The following is a 22071-nucleotide window of genomic DNA, read 5'->3' as shown; positions in this document are numbered from 1 at the left end:
CACCTAGTTTAGGAATGACAATTAAGGCCCACAGTCAAAATGAGATTCTAGTTTTAACTTAGAAAGGCTGTCAACTAAGTTACGGCTAATTCGAGGAAAGGTGAATGACTCCAGCAGGCAATTAGAGAAAGATCATCATTACTCATACTCTTCACTAGACCTGAGTGTAATAAAAGGAAAGCAACTCTTTTGGAAGGGAGTTGCTACTACACCAGGTAAGCCCCAAGGGGAAAGTCAGGGTGAGGGGCTGGAGCAATGATGAGAATGTCATTTGACTGTTGCTTTTTGAAAAGGTAGCCTGAATTTTTCAGAGGATTTTTTTTTAAAACATCTGTCACTCAAAGGGCAATACTGTTCATTCCTCCTCTGGATATGAGGAAGGTATGGAGGAACCCTGTGAGCTGCAGTCGCTGTGTTTGTGTTGGTACTTGCAAATATAAACTTCTCTGTTGCTACATAAACACTTCTAAAACCCACAACAAGCATCTGCAACATTTTATATGCTGGTTTATGTTAGAAGAACACACAACAAAGTTAACAAATCCAGCAGCTTTCAGAAAGTGCATGGCCCTTCATGGCACAGAACTCATCTGTCTTAACTACACTGAAGTACCTGTTTGATATCTCACTGTACAAACATATGCTAAATACTCCAGTGTAGTTCTCCAGCTTTTGGAATACTTGACCATAAACTAGTGGAGAATTAGGAGAAAATCTGACCACTTGACTTTGACAGACACACTCAGTCACATGCACTTGAGGCATACTCAAAGTTCCAACTGTAAGTAGTTACCAGTCCCTGCTTTCAATAAAAGGACATGCTGATGAAACCAGAAGTTCAGTCCAGCCAGATGCTACGTACTCATCTCCACATTCATACAAAGAGAAGACGCAGAACAGGCCAACAACAGTCTACACTAAATCTGTATGTTCAAATGTAGCTTTAAGTATTTAGCAATAAGTAACTGTTTAAACCCAAATTATTCTGCACCATGTACAGAACACCAAGTAAACCATGTGCCTACATTTATTGCAGGTGCCAGGTGAGACATCCAGCTAGGGACCATAGCTGAAGCCCGGCTCAAGGAATTGACTCCAGCAATGCCAGTAATTTTTGTAAGGACTATTCTAGTGGATCAAAGAGAAAGTCCAGTTTACAAAACCAAAAGCAGAGGGCCAACTTACATTTGGACTTTCAATCTGAAAAGTCAGGAGAAGCTAGCTAAATGGATTCTGGCCAGAGTAGCTTTACTCTTGGCAGTTTAGTACTAAGCTTTCAATAGTACGTGCTGCTTTCTCAATCTGCCTTGTAGTTAAAGCAAAAGGAGATAAATATTTTTAGTCAGCTGGAGCAGGAGATTTGCCTCACAAAACCACAATCCTTAGTGTAACGCTTATGTGCTCTATGTTGTTATTTCCTCATCTGTCAGTGTTGTGTTCATGCGTTTCTCCACATAATGATTATTGATATGCAAGCATTCCGTCATTACACCAGCTATGGGAAAGTAAATGGGAAACATTACCATCCGGGTGTAGTTTGACTCACAAAATACTCCTCTTGATTATTCTTTATTCTTTCTACATAAAATGAAATGTGTATCTTACAAGAATTTTAACATAATCATACTGCAATACAAACGTGTTGCATTGAAAGTTGTTTGAAAGCTGGGTTGTACATATGAAAAAACATCTAAGTATGAACTGTATGTAAAAAAAAATTAATCCTGAACTTTGTGATTTAAACCAGTTAACCAGTTATGACTGCTGTAAGGTAGTTGGTTCACACAGCAGGTGCATCACATAAAAACTGCTGGCGAGCGATTCTTTTTCTTTATTGGGATGATGTTTAAAATTTTTAAAATTTTATTTTTTTTTTTACAAAACACTCTTCCACTTTCATGTTTCAGTGATTAATTGCACTTTGGAATAAAAAAAAAATCATCCTCCCACTGGTGGGTTGCATCAGCTTTGGCTGGAATATAATGGCATTCAGATGAAAGTACCCTTCCCTTCTTTGCAGGGACAAGTTCCATAAACTACAGGTGGAGGAACAGGTTCAGAAAGCAAGGGTTAGAAAACTGAATCTTTACGGTCAAGTTGGAACACAAGGGGTTTCTTGTTTCTTTAAAGACAGGGTATGCTTTACAGGTAGTTGTTAAACACCCTTTCTGCAAACTTGCACAACTATATAAAAAAAAATATTGCTCAAATTGACCAAGTTCTCCATCATGTGGTTGTGTAGCTCTATTGAAAATTAACCACCCAAGGTTCAAGAGTGCCATTTCATTTAACGTATAGGTGTGTGCATGTAGATTTCTCTACCAAAACATTTTCCTGAGAGATCTTTTGCATAAGACCACATCAATCAAAAAGTTCCCAACACAGAAAGGCATATACTATACTCTACAATTCTATCTTATATAAAACATAGTAATAACCTTTTGAAGTCAAAATTTGTCAACATATTAACCAGTTGCAGGCACAGCTTGAATTCAGTGTTCTCAATTGTCATCCACCAGTTGTTTTTGTAAACTAGAAGACATGTGAGAAAACAGTGTTAGTGCTTTTTAGGGAACTCAGGTTCCTCATAAACAGACAATTTCCATTGCTGAAGATGACAACTTCCAAAACAGCACTTCTATATGCCTGAAGCAATCAATACTGATTTCAAAATAGGGAAAAGCATTTCAATTTCTTAAGCAAATGAGTTGTTGTTTACACAGACAATATGACTCACTTTAAATGCAGCTGATTTCAGCCTAGGAGAAATCTCAAGTCAAGAGACTTCTTTTGCATAGGTCCAGGATCTGCCCCAGGCCACAAGTCAAGTACCATTTAAAGGGCTACAACAATTTGAAAAGGAATGACCACAGGGGATGGCCCTCACCTTTCCAGGTACTCCTTGACATTGTTGTAGCCGTAGAACTTGGCCAAGTGGATGAGCATGCCCGTGGCACAGCGCCCGTCCCGCCGGCGGCAGTAGCTGCAGTTGCACACCCCGCGACAAGGAGGACAGATCCAGGCCTGCAAGGGGGTGAATGTGGGAGGGGGGTTAAAGGCAAGCCATGGGTGAGCAAGGTTATATTTGCCTTCCCATTGCTCAGACAGATAAGAGTATGGCTTCCTTACCATGTGATTGATCATTCAGGGCAAGGTTTTAAGAGCCTGAATCAGCCAGCCAACCAACCTTGTTAACACTTTCCAAGTTCTGTAGGATTGAAGAAATGATTAAGTACTACCCTGCTTGCTTAAATACTTCTTACTCTGAAGACTCACGCTCTCTGATTTGTTCAGTATTAATTTAAAATAGACTAAAGGCATCTGTAATGCCTAATGATAACTCATCCTGTTAGGCTGACTGTAGTGAACTCCCTAGAAAAAGATGGGTACCCACCGTGACAAGTTTCTTTGGCTCTGCCTGCTGGCATAGCCTGATTCCTGAGACTGAATTAGCCAGCATGTACATGAAGTCAGGTATCTCCCAGCTGCTCAGCAACTGAACATAGAGGCGCAGCCTGCATTACAGTATAGCAGACATTGCCACACTGGGCTAGCGTATTGGAGCCGTTAGTTCTTCATTGTCCTTCAGAATGCCATCCCAAAAGCCCATCTCTAAAGCAGAGGTGGGGGAGAGGAGGTCCCAGAACAAGCTGAGCAGAGAGAACTATTCTGCTGAGAGGTCTTTGTGTAGCCATGTGCCTCGTTCTCTGGCAACAGCCTGTGCTCCCTCCTTGCTCAGTGCCTCAGGGGACAACAGAGAAAAGGGAACCAACCCTAAGACTTTTAGGTATCCTTCTCCTTTTTTCTCATTTTAAAAATTAGAATCTAAAACAAGGAACCTGCTTTGCATGCTACGTTACTGACAGCATTAAAAAAAAAGGGTACATTTTGGCATTTTTCTGAAAGGGAACAGATTCCTTTTCTTAAAAGCTCTCATGCTTTCCCTCCCCTATTTGGTAAGCAAGCAGAGCTTCAAAGCACGAAGCTGGATGGATTGTAACCCAGGTCCAGCACCTTCCACTTGAGTTCCAACAAGATCAGTGTCAGTTGTAACAGTACTACAGATCTTCTCATGGCAAAAAGCTTTGAACACCACATTATCATGAGCATATACTCATCACCGCTTACTAACAAAACCGTATTCTTGATAATGATACTTGATAATGATACTTACTGGATCAAGCAGTGCTGATTTCACATCTTCCCCGTATCGATTTCGAAGACATGGTCCACAAAACTGCCCCCTTACTCCTCCACAGCCCTGGTTGCGACAGATTGTCTTTGTATCAATTGTCTTTTGTCGACACTGGTGGCAAGTACTACCCTGAAGTTGGAAAGGAGGAGAAATATGTATGTATGAAGGACATCTTAAATGCTTGTTGCTGAACTTTACTAATATATCTGCTGATAGCAAAGCACAAACTTCAAACCAAAGTCAAATTCAGCAGTGAAAATCTTAGTAAGAACCGTAAGTTCCATATTATGATAAATCATATAGTTAGCTGGAGAGATTCTAGGGATTTTACAGAGCCAGTGCCCAGCTTCAGTTGCATTCAGAGTCTCAAACTACATTAACGTTATGTCGCAGTTCTGATCCTTCTCTCTATCTAGGAAAAAGCTAAAACTATTCAGAAAATGACCTTCTGACTTATCTCTGCAAAGACAATGAAGCATGAAATATAGAGTAAGCTGATCATCTAGATCTGTATGACCATTAATAATAGCCAAATCCGGTGAAGGGAAGGAGGAGGAGTTTCATCAAGAGCTTTGGAAACTACCCAACCTGTACAGAAATGTAATTTCCAGGGGGTACAAGGAGCAGCAGGGATCACTATTATTTAATGGTACAACCACACCACCACCGCATTTATATTAAGTGAGAATGAGAGATAAAAGGGATGTCAACTCTTATTAGCGGTGAGTCACAGCTATAGCAAATTCCACTTAATAGCTCTATGGCAAGAAAGCGCTTCTTTGCAGAAGCAAAAAGTTGGTGGGGCATATCAACCAGCATGGGCAAGCCCACAGAAGCCTGGCAAAGCTTCCAAGTTGTGCTTGTATAATATAATAATGCAAAGCTGCACTCCCCAGAACCTCAGGAAAGCATACCTTTAGCAAACACCAGATGAACTGTTAGGAGACTTTCAATTTCAAGCAAATGAGCACACTAAAGAAAACAGCAGCCACTTACTAGAACTTTGTCATAGATTTTGTCTTTAACAGTGATTGCAATGTTGTCCAAGTCCTCCTCAGTAATATCTTCTACGGGACGGTGAGACGAATACTTTGATGATCTCCTCCTTTTGCGCACTCCACAATCCCCCTGCTAAACAAACTCATCTCAACACCTTTTGTCTGGTGTCATGAAGACTCTGTCACCACACCTGGTGACAAATTCTTTCATTTATAATATGTATGCAGTCTAGAGGGGGCGGACTACAGGCTCACGGACCACTGGAACAACATGGAATAGACTTTCCAAATCATCACTGCCTCTTTCTCTCCCTCTCCTCCCTAATCTTTTCTCTACTCAATTAATTATTTATATGTTCTTCCTTCCCATCATTGCTACTTTTATTTCCACAAATTCCTAACATGTTCTTCTGCTACCTCCTTTTCTTTGCATTCCCTGCACACCTCCACTGTAACTCCTCATACTCCATTTCTTCCCCCTCAGAATAAAGAACTATAACTATCTGCCTTCCTGTGCTTTGCTCCTTAAATCTCCTAGCATGCTCTCCAATTGCTTTCTCCAATGACCATCTCTAACGTACTGTAAAAAAACCTTTACTGAAATTTTAGGTTAGTCCTGCCATACCCAGCCCTTTGTTTGTTATTTGGAAGAAAGTCCTCTAGTCACTATTAAGCGCTCTTTTTTTCCTTCCAAATATCAATCTCTTCGACCCCAATCCATGGATCGGCATTATGCCCCTCAGGAGATTTCAAATTTCACATACAAGTCTCAACTGATCCTTAGTCTTCCGCCTACCCCACTCTTAACTCCTAATTTGTCCTTCACCCTAGGTCAGCTCTGTTCTCTCCCAAATAGTCGTTTACCAGCCCAGGTTCTCATTCAGTGCTACTTCACCTTGTTTAATAGCCAAGTTCCCTGTATAATGCTTCAACTATGCCCAGCAATCATTCCTCTAAGCAGAACTGGGATCCAGCCTCTACCATGTACAAATACAAACTTAAGAGTCTTCCTCATAAAGGCTATACAGTAAATATAACTAAGACAAATGACCACCATAAGCCAAGGGAGGGAAAAACAGGAGATTTAAAAAAAATTGGGAAGAACACAATCTGCAACTTTTGAATGGCTAGCCAGTACATCAGGAGTTTGTTGGTGCAGATTCCCTTTATTCATCCTCCGTTCAGCTATATAACTCCTCTCTATCTTCCCTCTGCTATTTCCAGAGAGGGGTTTTTGCTAACTTTTCCTGAAGATAGAGAAGATCTGCTTTGTCACCTCCACCAGACCTACTGCCTTGTCACTCGAAGGCCTTCTACATTGTGGGCTCTAATAATTTTCAGATAATAAATAAATAATAGACCATAAGTAAACTGCCTTATGTTTTGGACAACGCAGGTCACAAATAGAGCCCAGTTAACAGGTGAAAGATGAGGCAGGAAGGCCTGAAGACAACTTATTCTGTAGCTAATCTAAAACCAAAGGTCTTCATTGACTTTCTGTAGGATGTGATGTCTGCTCTAAGCGTTGGCCAACAATTTAAATGAATGTTTCCTAATCCCTGACTACTGGAGATATCAAAGCCTGGCAAATACCACACTGAGTCTCTTCTTCAAGAGGTTTTGTTGTCTATAGCTACGGAACTGTTCTGCAAATTTAACAGCCGACACAGTAAATTTTTCCAAGGCAAATTTCTCTGGTGGACGAGCATTTCTGGTTGGGTTCATGCGACGTGCTATCTGGCCTTCAGAAAATGTCCTCCTTGGGATTTTCTTCTGTTTCTGGAAAGAGAAGATGATTCCAGTAACTGTCCTTTCAGTTACGTTTGTAGTGTTAAACACCAGAAATTATCTCAAAATGTCTGTACCACACTTCTGCTATCATGAATTAATCTGTTCTTCTCCCACTCCTTATTTGTTAAGCCAAACCTCACCAATTTCCAGCATACTTATGTGTTCTCCCTACATGCTACACCTTTTTGATCCTTTTAAAACACCACATTTTCACAGTCAAATTCTATTCCAATTAACATCACAGAACTATACCAAAACTTTTTGTATGGAATATTAACATAGAAGCTAGTTCTCACTGTTCTTCAGCAGCTAAAGGTTCAGATTTTCCTACAAACGGAATACATCTTCAAGGAATAATCTGAATTCTAGTTTATTTTCTTTTATATTTTTTAAATTAAAGGTCGTTAATAAGTTTCTTCTCCTACTTCCAGATTCCTAGATCTGGAAATTACTAGGAGGCACAAGATACCCTTTTCATATTCTCACACCTGCCAATTACTGCATGATTGAACTCATGCAACAGAAGTCCTGCGTAGACACCTACCACAAAGGCATCTACTAAATCTGACAGGATAAACAAGATGTAGGAAGCAAGTCTGCTTGCTACTGTGCTCTTTAATTATTTCCTTTGAAGGAAGTGAAAGGCACATCACAAGGAAACAGGCTGGAAGTCAAAAACCAAGCAGTAAAGGTAACTAGAATACTCCTGATGTCCTCCCCCCTCCTCAAGTAAAGATACTAAATAAAAGTAGCAGGCAATAACAGTAGCAATAAAAAGATACAAATAAAAGTATGTATTTGAAGGATGTTTAAGTTTATATAGCAGTTTAAGTTTGTTTAAGGATGTTTAAGCTTCTATAGAGCTAGCAAGGTTCCAGCCTTTCAAAGACTGTATAATCTGGCTTCACCTTTTCACCTGACAACCACCACACCAGCACTTCTACATGGGCTTCCCAAAGACATGGCCCTTCAATTTTTCATCAAATCTCTTCAGTTGATGATGTATCTGGAAAAACACTACTCTATAGAGAACCTAGAAGGGCTGACAGTTCTCTGCTTCTAGCAAAGAAAAGTCAGTTGAAATAACTACAGTATGATTCCGGGTTCACGTTGAAGTGGTTGAATTTCATCAGCATAACTCTACTGGGAAGTGTGGATTTTAAAAGAAAAGCCTGCAAGAGGGAAATTAACAGGATCTAAACCCAAAGGAAAGCAATTACTCCTCCTTATTCCCACAGACAATTGTCTAGCATTTCAACAGTATTTCTGGGGCAAAAATGATGAAGAAGCATCTTGCCTTGGTCTCCGTATTTCTTCATAAATTATCTTATAACATTCCATTTCCTCACCTAACCTCTGGTACTTAAATACTGATCAATAGCAAATATATACAAATAAAGTGACCAAAACCAAAGAAAATCAGAACAAACTTGGTGAAAGTGTTTCATCAGGAAACACATTAATCCTAAGTCTAGCAAAAATGACTGTCACCTCTAGCCAGTACCAGAGACTTACCGAAGGAGTCGAGGTGGGTGTTTTCACTGGGAACAGGTCAGGTATGGAATTCAGTTCTGCCAGCAGCTGGTCAAGCTGAAATCAACAGTGATGCCGCATTGAAAACTCACTGCAAACTTGCAAATAAGCAACACCTGTCATCCACTCTTCACATGCGCTCCGAATTATATCTAACATATGAAGTTTCAGTGCATGAAACCTTTCTGGAGGCACGTTATTTAAGTGGGGCTCATTTACCCCTGAATGAGCAAAACTCTGCAGGCAGTACTCATTTCACAGCTCCCATTAATTCATACTGGGAATTAGAATTACCTAGAATTACATCCGATCTTGTCGAAACAGCACTGAAGAAGGACATTACATGGTTACAACATCTAGGACCGATAACAAGAAATTCACAGTGCATATGACAGGAGGGAGAAAAGGAAGATAGGGTGCCCTTGGCCAGAAGGCTGTAAGATGTTCCCTGTGGGCTATTTTACTGAATGACTGCTGACAGACCTGTGCTTTTTGCCAGGGACCTCAGAGTGTCCCCTTAAGCAGTGACATTGCAGCAGGGAAACTTTGCTCGTCGTTTTGCAGTGGTCCTTAGTAGCAATGACTGGGAACATCCCTTTTTCAGTCATGACAGCTAGTGCTGATTTCACAAATGCTGCAAACCACAGCTAGTAATGCTACATACCCATTGCTTTGTGCAGACACACACAGCAACATGGGTACACACTCATTTGCAAAGTCGTAAAACAACTAAGCCCCACTGGCGGTTCCCCTAACCATGGCGTATGCAGCATCAGAAGCACTTCAGCAGGACGATCTGTTGCACCGTGTAGGAGATGTCCTGGAGATACATTTCAACAGAAGCAGTGGCTGACAGGTCCAAAAAAATACTGACCTGTTCTGGAAGGCCAGGATGAGGCTATCTTCTGAAAAGCCAGCAATAGCGGGGATGAGCCAGGCTGCTAGCTGTCTCTGAGACCGCCGTACCGATCATGAGATTAAAAGCTGGATACAGCACTTCTCAGTAAATACTTTGGTGTGGCATTTATTAAGAGCTATTTAACGTCATTACAGTACCACAGCTAGGATGCCAATAAATTTTGCAATGGTTGAACTAGAAGAAAGAGTGGAAGGTGAGAAGGGTGGAAAAGCAGCAAGACCAACACGACAGCAGCGAGGATACAAGACAGATGAAGAAACACAGGTACAAAACTAAAGCAAGTTTTTATGTGGGAGCTACAGGCCCACACACCCAAGAGGTGTACTTGAGCCCTAAAACTGCTTGGAAGCTGCAACTTTTCCTGGAATACAGTAAACCTGAAGGAGACACTGAGGACCCAAAATCAACTCAGATTTGCACGGCAGCATGATAATTAAAGAGAGCTGGTGGCATTTTGGACAATAGAGGAAAAAGCGTTAGGGAACGATCAGTGTCTTTCTTTTCCGCACCTACACACACACACACACACTTTCGGTAGTTATATAACAAAGCATAACTGTAAGCATCACATCCCACACAACAGAAAAATTCCATTTGTCATCCTTAGCAGTTTTTAGCTGGCTTTCCAGTAACTGCACCCAGTAATCAGTAGCTGCAGCAGTTCTGTCAGACACAAATGAAAAGTAGAAGCTCTATTGTGCAAATGACACGATGAACCACCTGAAGGGACCAGCTGGTTTTCTGACATGTTCCAAATATAAGACTGCAACTTGGGCATCTGTAACTTTGTTCACATCCACATACAAAATGCTTGGTTCAACTCTGGTTTTAAACGTCAGCAGGCTAGTCCTACTTCAGGCTGTTTTAGGGGTAAATGTGTGAGTGCTGATGGTCCTCTAGGGTTTTCCCAGGTAGAAAAATTCAAACACAAACCACCATGAGATTTTCCCAAAGTCCCAGCACAGCACCAGCAGGGACCCCAAAATTCAAGTGTGCTGAAGCTAAGTACTCGGATATAAATGTCAGAGAACAAAGCACTGCTCATAAGTCTTACCATGGCTTTATTTTCTTTAATATTCATGGCTCTCTTAAGCAGAGCACTGGAACTTTCCTCCTGTGTTTCTTTAATGTCTTCTTCAGACTCTGAAGCAGAACCTTCTAGTTTGTCCCACCGCTTGCAGCTTATTTCATTTGAAAGAGGTGTGAGGGATTCACTGTCCTTTAGAGGTAAGTTAGAAAAATCCTGTTCAGGCACTTTTTTCTCAGATGACTTTCTGGTGGGAAACTGCAAGGCGACACGAAGGCCAAAGCTTCTTCTCTTGGGGGAAACTTTCTTCTTCGCCTCTTCCTCCTCTTCTTCCTCACTACCCAATAAATTATCGCGTTCTTCATCACTCAAGTCCGACTCTATCGCCTAGAGGCAGGAAGAATCCCATGTTACATTATCGGCTGTGACACAAGAAAGGTCATTTTTAAATCACTAATTCTAGGCAGCAGTCTCACCACCTGAAGGCACTGTCATAAATTCAACTAAATCAACAAATTTTTAAAAGTTCACAGTACGCGACTTCTCCCTGTGCAGAGACCAACACAAAATCTGCATATTAATATTGTCTGGGATGCAGACATGGCTGTCTTCAGAGGAACAATCTTGCCCCGCACAGTCAGGCTACAAGCAGGGGAAGAAGTTCTCATTTCTAATATGTGATGTTGCATTAAAGAAAGCTTTTTTTCTCTTTTAAGATAACACATTTTTCTTCAGCATGAAGAAACATCATCACGGTGTATCAGAAACACTCCTACTAGAACATGAGGTTTACACAGAAGAGACAGAAAAAAAGAAATCAACATATACATTCACGTGTAGGTGACTGCCTTTACCAGAACTCCTTTCTCGTTCACATCCACCTCACTTGAAGCAAAGCCTTCAAACGCTTCCGTTTCAGAGTCAGTGTCTTCAGTGAAAATCTTCCGCAGTTCTTCAGTGAGGTATCCGGACTGAAATCGAACCCCCTGTAAAAATACCAGCCAGTAGCTGTGAGAGACAGTCAGATACAGAGTAGTCACACAGTCACAATAAACACGTTCTGAGGTTCAGGCAGGTACCAACTAGATGGCATATAATGTGAAAGCACTTTGCAGGCAAAGCCTGTCAAAAGAAAAAAGCAGAAGACTTTCAGAGTTTCAGCATTGAGTTATTTTAACTTAGCAGGATTTTTTTTCCCCATTTTGAGCACAGGGCTTTAACTGAGCTGCTTCTTGTGAGGGAAACTGTCGTCTTCGTCTCTTTCTCCTCTTCTTCACTACGACCCAATAAAAATAAACTATCTGTTTTCTTATGTGTAAACTATCATGTTGTTTTGTATGTTTTCTTCTGGATGTAAAAAAACAGGCCTTGAATGGAAGAAAATACAAACCACAACCACAGTACGAAAGAGCCCTCCTTTTCTTCACTTAGCAGTAGAAACAACGCTCTCCTCTGGGCTTGCTGCAGCAGTACTCGAGGCTCCCGGAGATGGAGTCTGCTCCTTCTCACGCTGTTAAACCATCGCTGAAGGGACAGATACCAACACAAAACCAGAGCTTTGAACAGCCTGGCTAACATCCCTCCACCTTCCAACTGCCCAACTCTCCCTGTTTTAATGGTGCGGTTTATCATTCAAACGTCTTCTAGGGTAGACAGATCCCAAATTTCTGCCTACAGACTAGGAAGTAAAAAGTCAGCCCATGAAAAATAAACTAAGATCTCATTAAAACACTCTTCACGATACGCACATTACATACCAATTAAACACAATACATTTACTAAATCAGACATATATTTGCATACTTCTAATCAAAATTAGTCGAAAGACTAATTAATAGAAAGACTCCTGAAAGACTCATTCATGGTGGGAACATAACCCATGTTCACACCACATCTGCCTCTTGAAAGTCAGCAACACTCACTTGTTTCCCGCTATTTCTTCCTCCCACGCAAGATACAAAAATGACCTTTCATACGATGCACTTGCTAAATATCTTTATTCTTCTTTTCAATTCCCTCCCTTCCCTGACTTTAATTACACACTTCTTTACGTTAAGATAATATCTGGTGAAAAACAGATACAATAGATGAGTGGAAAAACTTACAGGGGAATGGGAAGGGGGAGCTACTGCATATGCTGTTTCTTTACACTTAAACATCTCCTACAAATTATTATGGGTAATTGGAATGAGTTTTCTCTAAGCAAAATTACTTCATTCTTTTGTTGATAGCTGCAGTGCAGCTGCTTGAGAAAGGAACAAACACAATAGGGAAGTTACTTTAAAGTTAAATTGCATTTCTTGGAGGGAAACTGAAGTTTTTATGCATTCTGTGTTTTCATTAAATTCCGCAATGAAGGGGGGGGGGAATAAGCTGTTTGTTAGCTAAAGCGTCTAAAAATAACACACCTAAGAGCTATGCTGTTACACCTATAAAGAATAGTCTACACAAGGTAAAATACACATCAGGGATACCTATAGGAGAAACAGCTGAAACTCAGCAGAAGTGCAGAGATTATGGGAGTAGGATTGCAGAAAGCCCCGAGGAAAAGCAGACACACAAAGGTCAATACTTGTTAATGCATTTGCGCATCAGTATCCAAGGGAACATCTGATGCACTAACATCCCATTCACCACCCCAGCAGGGCAGCAGCCTTGTCTCCTCTCCCAACAACTGCTGCGTTTTTCTGAACTTCCCATCATTTTGCTCTTCACACCAAAACCTTTTAGTTTCCTGCACAACAAGTACCTATGGTCTTTCTCAGCGACAGTGGTGTTTGGCATCATAAATGGACGGAACTCAGGATAAAAAAAATCGTGGTTTTATTGTACCATTTAGTGGTACAATAGTTAAACTCAGTACTGATGGAGATTTAAAATAATTCTCAGCCCAAGGGAAACACAGGAATGGTGAGGAAGGCTGCAGTGCCAGCTGTAAATTTGGAACAAGTCTCACTGGGATTCCCAGTAATGCATGTTAAATTAATAGTACCTACCTCTTCCACAGCATTTTTCATGAGAGGATTTTAAAATGCTTTGCAGCAAAGATCATTATCATAATCTCCATCTCACAAGTTGGGAAACCAAGGCAGAGAGAAGTAAAGTAAGGTGCCTGCAGTCCCCCAGCAGGCAGCAGAAGCTCAGGCTCCTGCACAAAGCTCCCTCTCCTCCACCACCACCACCACCTCTCCTCGTTGATCCTTCTTCACGCTCCACACAAAGCCACAGATACAAGAGCAAGCTACCTCCTGGTTTTCTGAATTCACCAGTACCACTGTCTACCAACAAGATGACAAAGCAATTTAGAGCCAAGTATATTTGGGGTTTTTTAAGTCACTGTCTTTCTCCATAGCACAGACTTCAGGCTCTACTGCCAAACAACTTCTGCACTTTGTACAAGCCTCTGAGAGACCATTTGCCTACGAAGGCTCAGAAATAGCACATACTCGTACAAGCCTCATTCTGTCTGTTCCCTTTGCTAACACTAGTCATATTCCTCGCCTCCAGCAACCCTTAACCAGGTACTGACCTGATGGACAGAGAGGAGAAAGGGACGAGAAAGGGACGAGAAAGAAAAAAAGACATTTTCAATTTTTTTATTAATAGAACGGAGGGACCCTTTTGAGAGCACAGCTGACAACGGTATCTTTTAGCACATTAGCCCCTATCTATCAAGTATATAATTACAAGCTTCTAAAAGCCTAAAAACTAAATTTTCTGGCAGCCAAGATAGCACACCAGTTCTCCTCCTCTTTTATGAATTCAGCTGGTACCTCCAGCTACCAAGTCAGAGAATGAAAAACATTAAATCATTATGCTGATCCAAGCTACTTCACCACTAAGAGAGCAGAGAACCAGCAGATCTCACAATCGAAGCAGGAGCTGATGGTTTCAGTGGGTCACCACCACTAAAACAGCAATTTTAGCGCAGAAAAAGCACTAATATAATATCAGTGCTGTTTCTGCACTAATTAAGTTTCTGGAAGAAATACCTTGAAGTCTGCATTCTCACAAAACCCATCTATTACCATGCATTTCCACTGTCTTATGTATCCAGAGCACACCAGCCCAGGATGGTAATTCTCTCTCTCCTGTTTGCTTCACTTACCTACACCACTTAAACTCACCTTCTAATGAAACCCATTTTCCTTATATTATGAAAGAGTTTTTGAAATCAATCATCAGAAGCTAAAAAGGATAGCAAGTTTGTTTACACTTATTTTTAATATGAGGACTGCAGATTATGGGTTTTGCTGCGAGGCATGGCTCGTGCAGCCTTGACACAAGCTCAGAGCACTACTGCACCAGAAGAGCGTAACTGAGCCACAGCAATCCGTTCCTACCTTTTTTCCTGACTCCAGGGAATCAAAACTAGCATAGCTGTCCTCTGACAACAACCTCTGTCTGGAAGCATCATCTTGGAACCCCAGAAAGTCTTCATTGTCACTGGGGGCATTAAAAATGTCAGCCACTTCCTTGGGTATCTGTTTCTGATTCAAAACGAGACAGAAGATACGAGTCAGACATGCCAACTTAATAGGAAAACTCAAATTGGCAAGAGTACAACTTATTTTTATACTCCTATGCAAGCACAAATTTGTATCACAAAATATGCTATGCTTAGCAAAACTGTACCTCATTTAGCTAAACTCCAGGAAATTCTGTACAAGCAGTTTTAATCCCTAAATACAGACTCCAGATTTGGGGCTAGGGAGGGGATGCAATATGCAGGGTGTTTAACTCCACACAACAGTGCTTCTCAGGCGTAAAAATACGCGTGTGCCTCATCTTTGCAAGCAGGTGCTCAGAGCACCCTTTATCCATAGTGAAATCCACCACTGCTCCTCCTCTTACAGAGCAACGATGGCTCAGAGGTGAGGAACACACCTTCAAATATAATGCAATGCTAAACAAGTACAAAGAAACCTTACCACTAGATCCGATAACAGTACTGTAAACATATTTTATCAGACACTTACATAACTCAAAAAATAAAACCAATGCAACTCATTCTCTTTCGTCAGTACTGCCACAGAGCTTTTTCCACGACACTTGGTAAGAAAGTGAAAACCCATTTTAACCGAGAACATTTCTTGTTTGCTAGAAGCCCACAATGTAGCCTGCCAGGAGGAAGCACTGCCCAGGGCAGGCAGCAGCACTTTCTGAGGTGACCAAAGTCATAACTTCAGAGTTCGAGAAGTCCAGCCCCAGCATGGAAGGAGACTCATACCACCAGAGGTAACCATTCCCCCTGGCCACATACTTCACCAAGCACTTCAGATAAGCCTCTCCATGTTAAGAGGCCAGTTAGGAAGCCTTCAGACAGCTCACACCTAGGCTGCTTTAGGATTTGGGGTATGGAAGGACGGGATGAACAGATTCAGCCTTAAAAACCGAGACAGGAGGCATTTTGCCAAGTTTCAGAACATGGTTTTACACATCCCAGTATCACTTGCAAAACCATTCTGCCATTCGCAGAAATGCTTGGGGAGAAAAGTGTCCACATTGCTCACCAGCACCCGGACATTTATCTTCTACATCCCCAGGACCACATGTACACATCACGCACGCTACTCTTACTTGAAGCCAGCCTCTCTGCTGTTTGCTGTGTGCTAAAGCTGCACGTGGATTTCCCACCCCTCTCATTAACTCTCAGGAACGTGAGATCGACAGCTCCCTGGTGAGAGGGGCCAGTTCCTTGTCTGAAGGAGAAGGTCTCCAGCCCTGAACATTCAAGAGAACATCCCCAAGATGAACTCCAGAACTGAGAGCAGCCTGCCCTTGTCTGCTGTCATAGACAATCAAGGTTGCTCATAACAGGGCCCCATATAATGATTTATTTTTTATTATTATTTTATCTTTTTCTTTTTTATTTATTTGTGCCAAGGCAAATGGCCCAAAGGAGGCTCATTCTCCAAAAATAATGTTGCTGACAAAATTCCACTTCCATTAGAAGAGAAAGCAGCACTTTGACCAAAGCTTCACTCTCTGAAATAAGCCACAGTAATGAGCATACATAGGCTTAATTTTATTCTTGCTCTGCTTTTAGAAAGCTGATGTAGACTGATGCAAAACTGATTTACTGTTGCTTGAGCAAGAGCAGAATTCACCCCTGAACAACTGACCCTCGCAGGCATATAATGACATGACCCATCGGATTTCTGCAGAAGTCGTGCTGTCCGCATTTGAACCCCTTCGGATATTCCCTCACCCCCACCTCTTAAAACGAACAGCCAGAATCCAGCTCCATTGCTGCGATGGAATTCACTCAGCACAGAGCAGCATTAAAAATGAAGCATTATGCATTTTAATGGAAAAACATACAAGGAGCTGTGAGGCTCGTTGCTATGAATAAATTGCTTCCAGGAGCCACTGCATTAGTTCTTGTGCTATTGTACAGCTGAGTTAGCCACTGCTGTGATTACTGTATGCCTAACTAATTTCTTCTTCTTTGTCTATTACTTCTGCATCTGTACCAGAGGAGCAGTTATGGGGGTGTAATTACTGATTTTGAACAAAGAAAAAAAAAAAAAAACTTTCCCAGTAGAAGACCTTTTGTGATCTTTATGCATTCCCAAATACTAAGGTACTGATTTAAGTAACTTACTGCAGAACTTCAAAGATTTTTAGTTTGTGACCTGCTCCCCATAGCCTGACTATGAAGAATCCCATTCAGTCATTGATGAGTCCCCATTTCACCGAAAGGGCTTAGGTTAATAACAGAGAACACCTGACACATACAAGGTGAGCATACTCCAGGAGTTTAAAAAGAGCACCCTCACGACCAAGCTTCGCCTAGAAATACTCATCGCCAGTATTTCTACACCTGAAATCACAAGTCAAGTTTATTCCCAGCAGAAGCCCATTGCCATCAGCAGACAGACATCAAAGACAAGCTTGCACCGAACACCTCTGCCGTGATGGGTTGGTTTGCCTTTATTTATTGTGTAGTCCTGGAAGCCACAGACATTTCCATTTTTAACTTTCAATTAAAATACCTTCAGAAACTGATTTATAATCAGCATCAGAGCCTAGCATTTTAACTCTTGTCAACAAAGTAGCATATACCAAGAAAGAAAATACATATTTGCTTAAACACAGTGGCAAAATATTAATCTATTCTAAACACTTGAAAGATGCAGGCACTTCAAGAGAGGATCTTTTTGCCACAAAACCCCTAAAAAAGGCAGGAATGCAGAGAGGTGATGAACATTTCAAGCTTGCTCAGGAAAAATATTTCAACATGAAAAAAACACAGGTTCAGACACAGTGGTCTGCTGAAACACTGCAGAGATGTGAGAAATACTGTCTTTTAAAGATACCAGTTACAAAAAGCTAAGTACTGAAAATCTAGTAAAAGCTGGAAATAATTCACAGTTGCTGAAACAGTCAAAGTCTCATTTCTAGTAGGAAATTTTATACCTCTTGAGCACAGTTATTTTTGCACATAAAATACACTTACTTATTTCAAACACCCACAAGGTACTTTTCAAAAGCATCAGAAAACATTGCCCCCTACAAACAACGCAGAATCCAACAATTTCCAGAACAGCCAACCTTAAGTATGGTTTTTTTCAACAAAAGATCAAAGTTCAAGATATTCCCATCTCCCAGTTTCCCCTTCTCTAAATTTGACAAAATGCCACTAGTACAGCCAAGAACACATCCAAATTTGTTGGGCTGCATGGAGAAGAGTTACTGTTCCTGCAGAACCGGGAGCAGGCAGCTCACGTGCGCCCATGAGGGCTGGCAGACCTGCCACCAAGGGACAAGGGTGACAGAGACGGAAAACGAGGCCGGGAGGGATGTCAGACCTGTTTTGGCAACACTCCTGCACTCACCACGCAAGTGATGGGAAAAGTAAGGCACCTGAGGTCCCCACCAGTCAAAACACAACTTTTCTAAGTGCCATCTCCATGAATTCCACCTGACACATTAGGCCAGGAAAAAAAGAAAAGCCTGAGGTGAGATGTTTTGCTTTCCACGTCAACAGGAAGAATTCTTGGGTCTCAAGTGAAAAAGCAACTTTCCCGATACCAAAGCCAAAACAGATGCAACTTGCCCTTCTGCAAGGCAGCGCCCTGGCAGGCTGCGAGGAGAGAACGCTTGCGTGCATGCACACCCTCAGCTTCGGTGGGAAGCATCAGAGTTATTTCTATGTCACTGTCAACCATATTTAATTTTTTTTTAAGAGGTATTTGTATATATGACTTTCATTGCCAATTGTCACATTAGCGCATTCTTCTCTGACAATGATGTATCAGGAGAACATACTGTGTGAGAAAGCAGGGCTAGATGTCATTCTCTAATTTAGCTCCTACCATGAAAAAACCAATCAGTTGGGCTGTTTTCCCCTCATTCAAGTTTGCACAATGTATGGACCTTCCTATTTGAAGCAGAGGACAGATAATTCCAGTAACATTCAAACTTGCTGTTTATTCATTTCAGTCAAACCGAAATAATCCCAGTTTAATCGCAAATGCATACTGACGCAAACCAGACTCGTGCAAAGTTACATCTTCAACTCATGCTGGAAAACCTCTTGACTTGTCCCGGGCTTAGTATGCAGCAAGCCCAAGGCATGCCACCCAAGGGTTACAGGCATTGGATTTGGCTCATAGCCCCGAAATAACAACCAGACAGGGAAGCGCTCCAAGGCTGACAATTATGGGCAGCACTACAAGAATAGAGGACCCCAGCTAGAATGATGATAGGTGCCAAACCAAAAACCCAAAACTATTTAGAAGTCGAGATCCTGGTCTTTCCACTGGAATCATGGCAAACAGCCTTGTATGAAAGCTTAATTTTAAACATCATACAAACGTGTGAAAGACGTGGAAGGCAGAGAGAGGCAAAGTCATGTATTACAGCGTGGAAGAATCACACAGCTAGACACACAGTCAACAGGACTGTCAACACCATCCAACCAGCCTGAGACTCAAGGGCAACAACGAAATCTAGGAAGGCAAGGAAGATCCCAGATGATCTCTGCAATTTCTCAACAGCATCAGAGGACAAAAAACTGAAACCTTCTGGACGGTGAAGTATATTCCTGGCACAAGTGGCAGCAGGGTGAAAGGCAAGTGAGTGTTCAGAGAAAAGAAGGAACAAGTGATAAAATGAGCAGTCATCACACAGTTTTTACAGTCTTCACAGGGATACTTTGATTCCACCAAAGGTGAAGATGGATTATGCCTGAGCCTGTAAATCTGTCACAGCAACAACTCCTGGGACTTTCAGGTTGGTTCCCCCTACACCCACAAAAAGTTATGGTAATTTTCACCCCAGTCAACCTACTGCTAAACCCAAGTACTCCATGAAATTTTAGTACATTCAGCTACTTTCAGAACAGTGGAATATGGCTTCTACATTGCTTTATTTAAACTGATAATGCAATAAGCTAAAACCCATCAAGCTACTTTATCCTAAAATAAAGAATGCTCAACTATCATAATTACGTGGCGAGTCATTTAAAAATGTTACGCTCCATAGGCAACACCTACCTGGAAACCATCCCCCGCTTTTCAAAAACACTGTGAATAATGTGAATACCAGCATGCTGGCATATGAACGCAGTCCAAACACTCTGTCAACGGCTACTACCTCCTCTTCTGTAGTATCTAATCTCTCACTGATCCAAACAGTAATAAGAGCTACTTCTGAATTAATTCTGCGTAACTCAAGAGCATCCCTTTCATCTGTGGTGGTGTCTAATTGTTTTCTGAGCCCCGGCATCCCAAGCAAAACACTTTTATACAACGCCACAGGCACGCAACGTGTCTGCTCTTCACATCTGGACTGCCAGCATCCAGGCTCTTTGGGTGTGAAAGCGACAAAGCGTTCGCCAGCAACCTCTTTAACAAGCTCTGCGTACTGAAACTGCTGTGCAAGGACCTGTTACATTAGACCCTGGGATGGGAAATGGAACTGCAGGTCTTGCGATTCGAAACAATTTTGTACTGCTGACTTCCTTGGCAATTGCTTTCAATGGGGGCACGTACTCACAAGCAAATTCGCCAGTCGGCAGACGACCTGTGACTTCAGAGACACGGCAACCTTCGCCACCACGACCTTCTGGCTCAGCCAGGACTGAACCCACTGCTCACCAGCGTGTCACAAAGAGGAGCGAGAGCCAGCAGAAGGCCTTGCTCAGCCGAAAACAAGCTCCCACGGGAAACAGGAGAGCACTGAAGCCAGACTGCGTCCTTTTCCCCTTTGCTGAGCCTTAAAAAACCACTCTTTTAGCTGTGCAGTAGAAAGGTGAGTAGCAGACAGTAAGAGCCTCTCGTTACAGCACCAGGGGTGTGAAGTGCCATTCACTTCTATTGTACCGTGTCGTCAGGTTTCTCCCAAACTCTTTTACAGTGCCCTTATCTCCACTCTGCCGATGGAGAGCCTGAGGCCGCATAGAGGCAGACGACTTACAAAGTCCCTGCGAGGACAGAGGTCCTAACAGACGTTTCAGTGTTTCTACAACCCTCCTGTCCCACAGAAACCTGTGGAACTCCCTAACCTTCCATCAGCAAGAGGTGACCGAGATGCTGACTTTCTCCTCCCTCCCGCCCACCACCTGGGAGACTCACCATACCACCTCTCAAGACTTGAACCACACAAGCGGCCTGACGCATCCAAGCACGCCGGGCTTGGACCAGACCGCAGCCGGGTGCGCCCATCAAAGCACGCCTGCGTTTGTCCCTAAGCCTTATAAATACTCACATGTATTCAGGCGACTCAAATATGCGTTTGTGGCATCGCGGCATTTCAACCAAAAAAAGAGGGCAGAATTAAAAAAAAAAAAAAAAATTAGCTAATTTCAAAAGTGACATCCCCAGGCTTACAGAGACTAATTAATTAACAAAGCTCCTCCCCAATAAGCTACGCGCAGCCCATCGGCCTTTATTAGGGACGCCGCAGAACCCAGCACCGCTGGAGTTTCCCCCCGCCGATGCTGAACGCCTCGGGGCCGCCCCGAAGGCGGCTTCCACCCCCCTTCTTCCCCGGCTCTCTGCAACCCCGCAGCCGCCGCGCCACGTGGAGGCCGCCCGGCGGGACCGCGGGCCGCCGCGCTCGCCGGGACCGTGTGTACCGGGCGGGGACCCCGGCGGCGCGGGGGCCGGAAGAGCTGCCCGCCGCTGTCGGCGGCGCCGGTCCCGGCGCCGCCGACAGCGGCGGGCAGCTCTTCCGGCCCCCGCGCCGCCGGGGTCCCCGCGGGTGAGCGGACAAAGGCCGCCGCAGCCCCGGCAAGGCGGAAAGCAGCCGGGCCGGCGCCTTTCCCCCGCCGCCCGGCCTTGCCCGCCCGCTCCGCGCAGCCGGCGGGGCCGCCTCACCTTGCCGCGGCTCGCCGCTGCTACCGCCGCCCCCCGCCGCCGCCGCCCGCGCCGCACCATGGCGTGAGGAGCCGCCCGCGCCGCCGCGGGAGGAGGAGGAGGAGGAGGAGGGAGGAGCGGGGGGCGGTGGCGGGGTGGAGCCGCCCGGCGGCGGCGGGAAAGGCGGGATGGGGACGGGGCACCCCGTGTGGCCTGGCTGGGGATGGGTGAGCGCCGTCCGGATGCCTCAGCCGAGGTGGTGGTTCTCTGGGTCGGGCGGGTGAAGCGGGTGCTCCCCCGTT

The 22071-nt window shown here is 43.3% G+C and overlaps 2 protein-coding genes across 6 annotated transcripts in view; one reads left to right on the top strand and one right to left on the bottom strand.

Moving 5' to 3' along the window:
- DNAH11 (dynein axonemal heavy chain 11) overlaps positions 1-1266 on the top strand; it is a 161912-nt gene extending 160646 nt beyond the window's left edge. The window contains 1 exon segment of the mRNA XM_072851616.1: positions 1037-1266. Coding sequence (XP_072707717.1) covers positions 1037-1266 — 230 coding nt within the window.
- Positions 617-21898, bottom strand: CDCA7L (cell division cycle associated 7 like). Of its 5 annotated transcripts, none has more exons than XM_072854155.1 (11): positions 21791-21898; positions 14807-14953; positions 11854-11987; positions 11318-11471; positions 10491-10850; positions 8500-8574; positions 6787-6972; positions 5192-5323; positions 4175-4324; positions 2888-3024; positions 617-2532 (listed from the first exon to the last, which is right to left on the bottom strand). In XM_072854155.1, exons 1-11 carry the CDS (start codon positions 21848-21850, stop codon positions 2502-2504), a joined length of 1566 nt encoding a protein of 521 aa, XP_072710256.1. In that variant the 5' UTR covers positions 21851-21898; the 3' UTR covers positions 617-2501. The 5 variants fall into 5 exon arrangements, with proteins under 5 accessions (XP_072710256.1, XP_072710257.1, XP_072710255.1 ...); XM_072854156.1 differs by having other exon boundaries at positions 619-2532; positions 5192-5326; positions 14807-14947; positions 21791-21877; XM_072854154.1 differs by having other exon boundaries at positions 620-2532; positions 5192-5326.
- Positions 21899-22071: the final 173 nt, after the last annotated feature.

This window comes from Ciconia boyciana, chromosome 2 (assembly GCF_034638445.1).
Source record: "Ciconia boyciana chromosome 2, ASM3463844v1, whole genome shotgun sequence".
Lineage (NCBI taxonomy): Eukaryota > Metazoa > Chordata > Aves > Ciconiiformes > Ciconiidae > Ciconia > Ciconia boyciana.
Note: the sequence above shows the minus strand (reverse complement) of the source record. Positions and strands in the feature narration are given on the sequence as shown.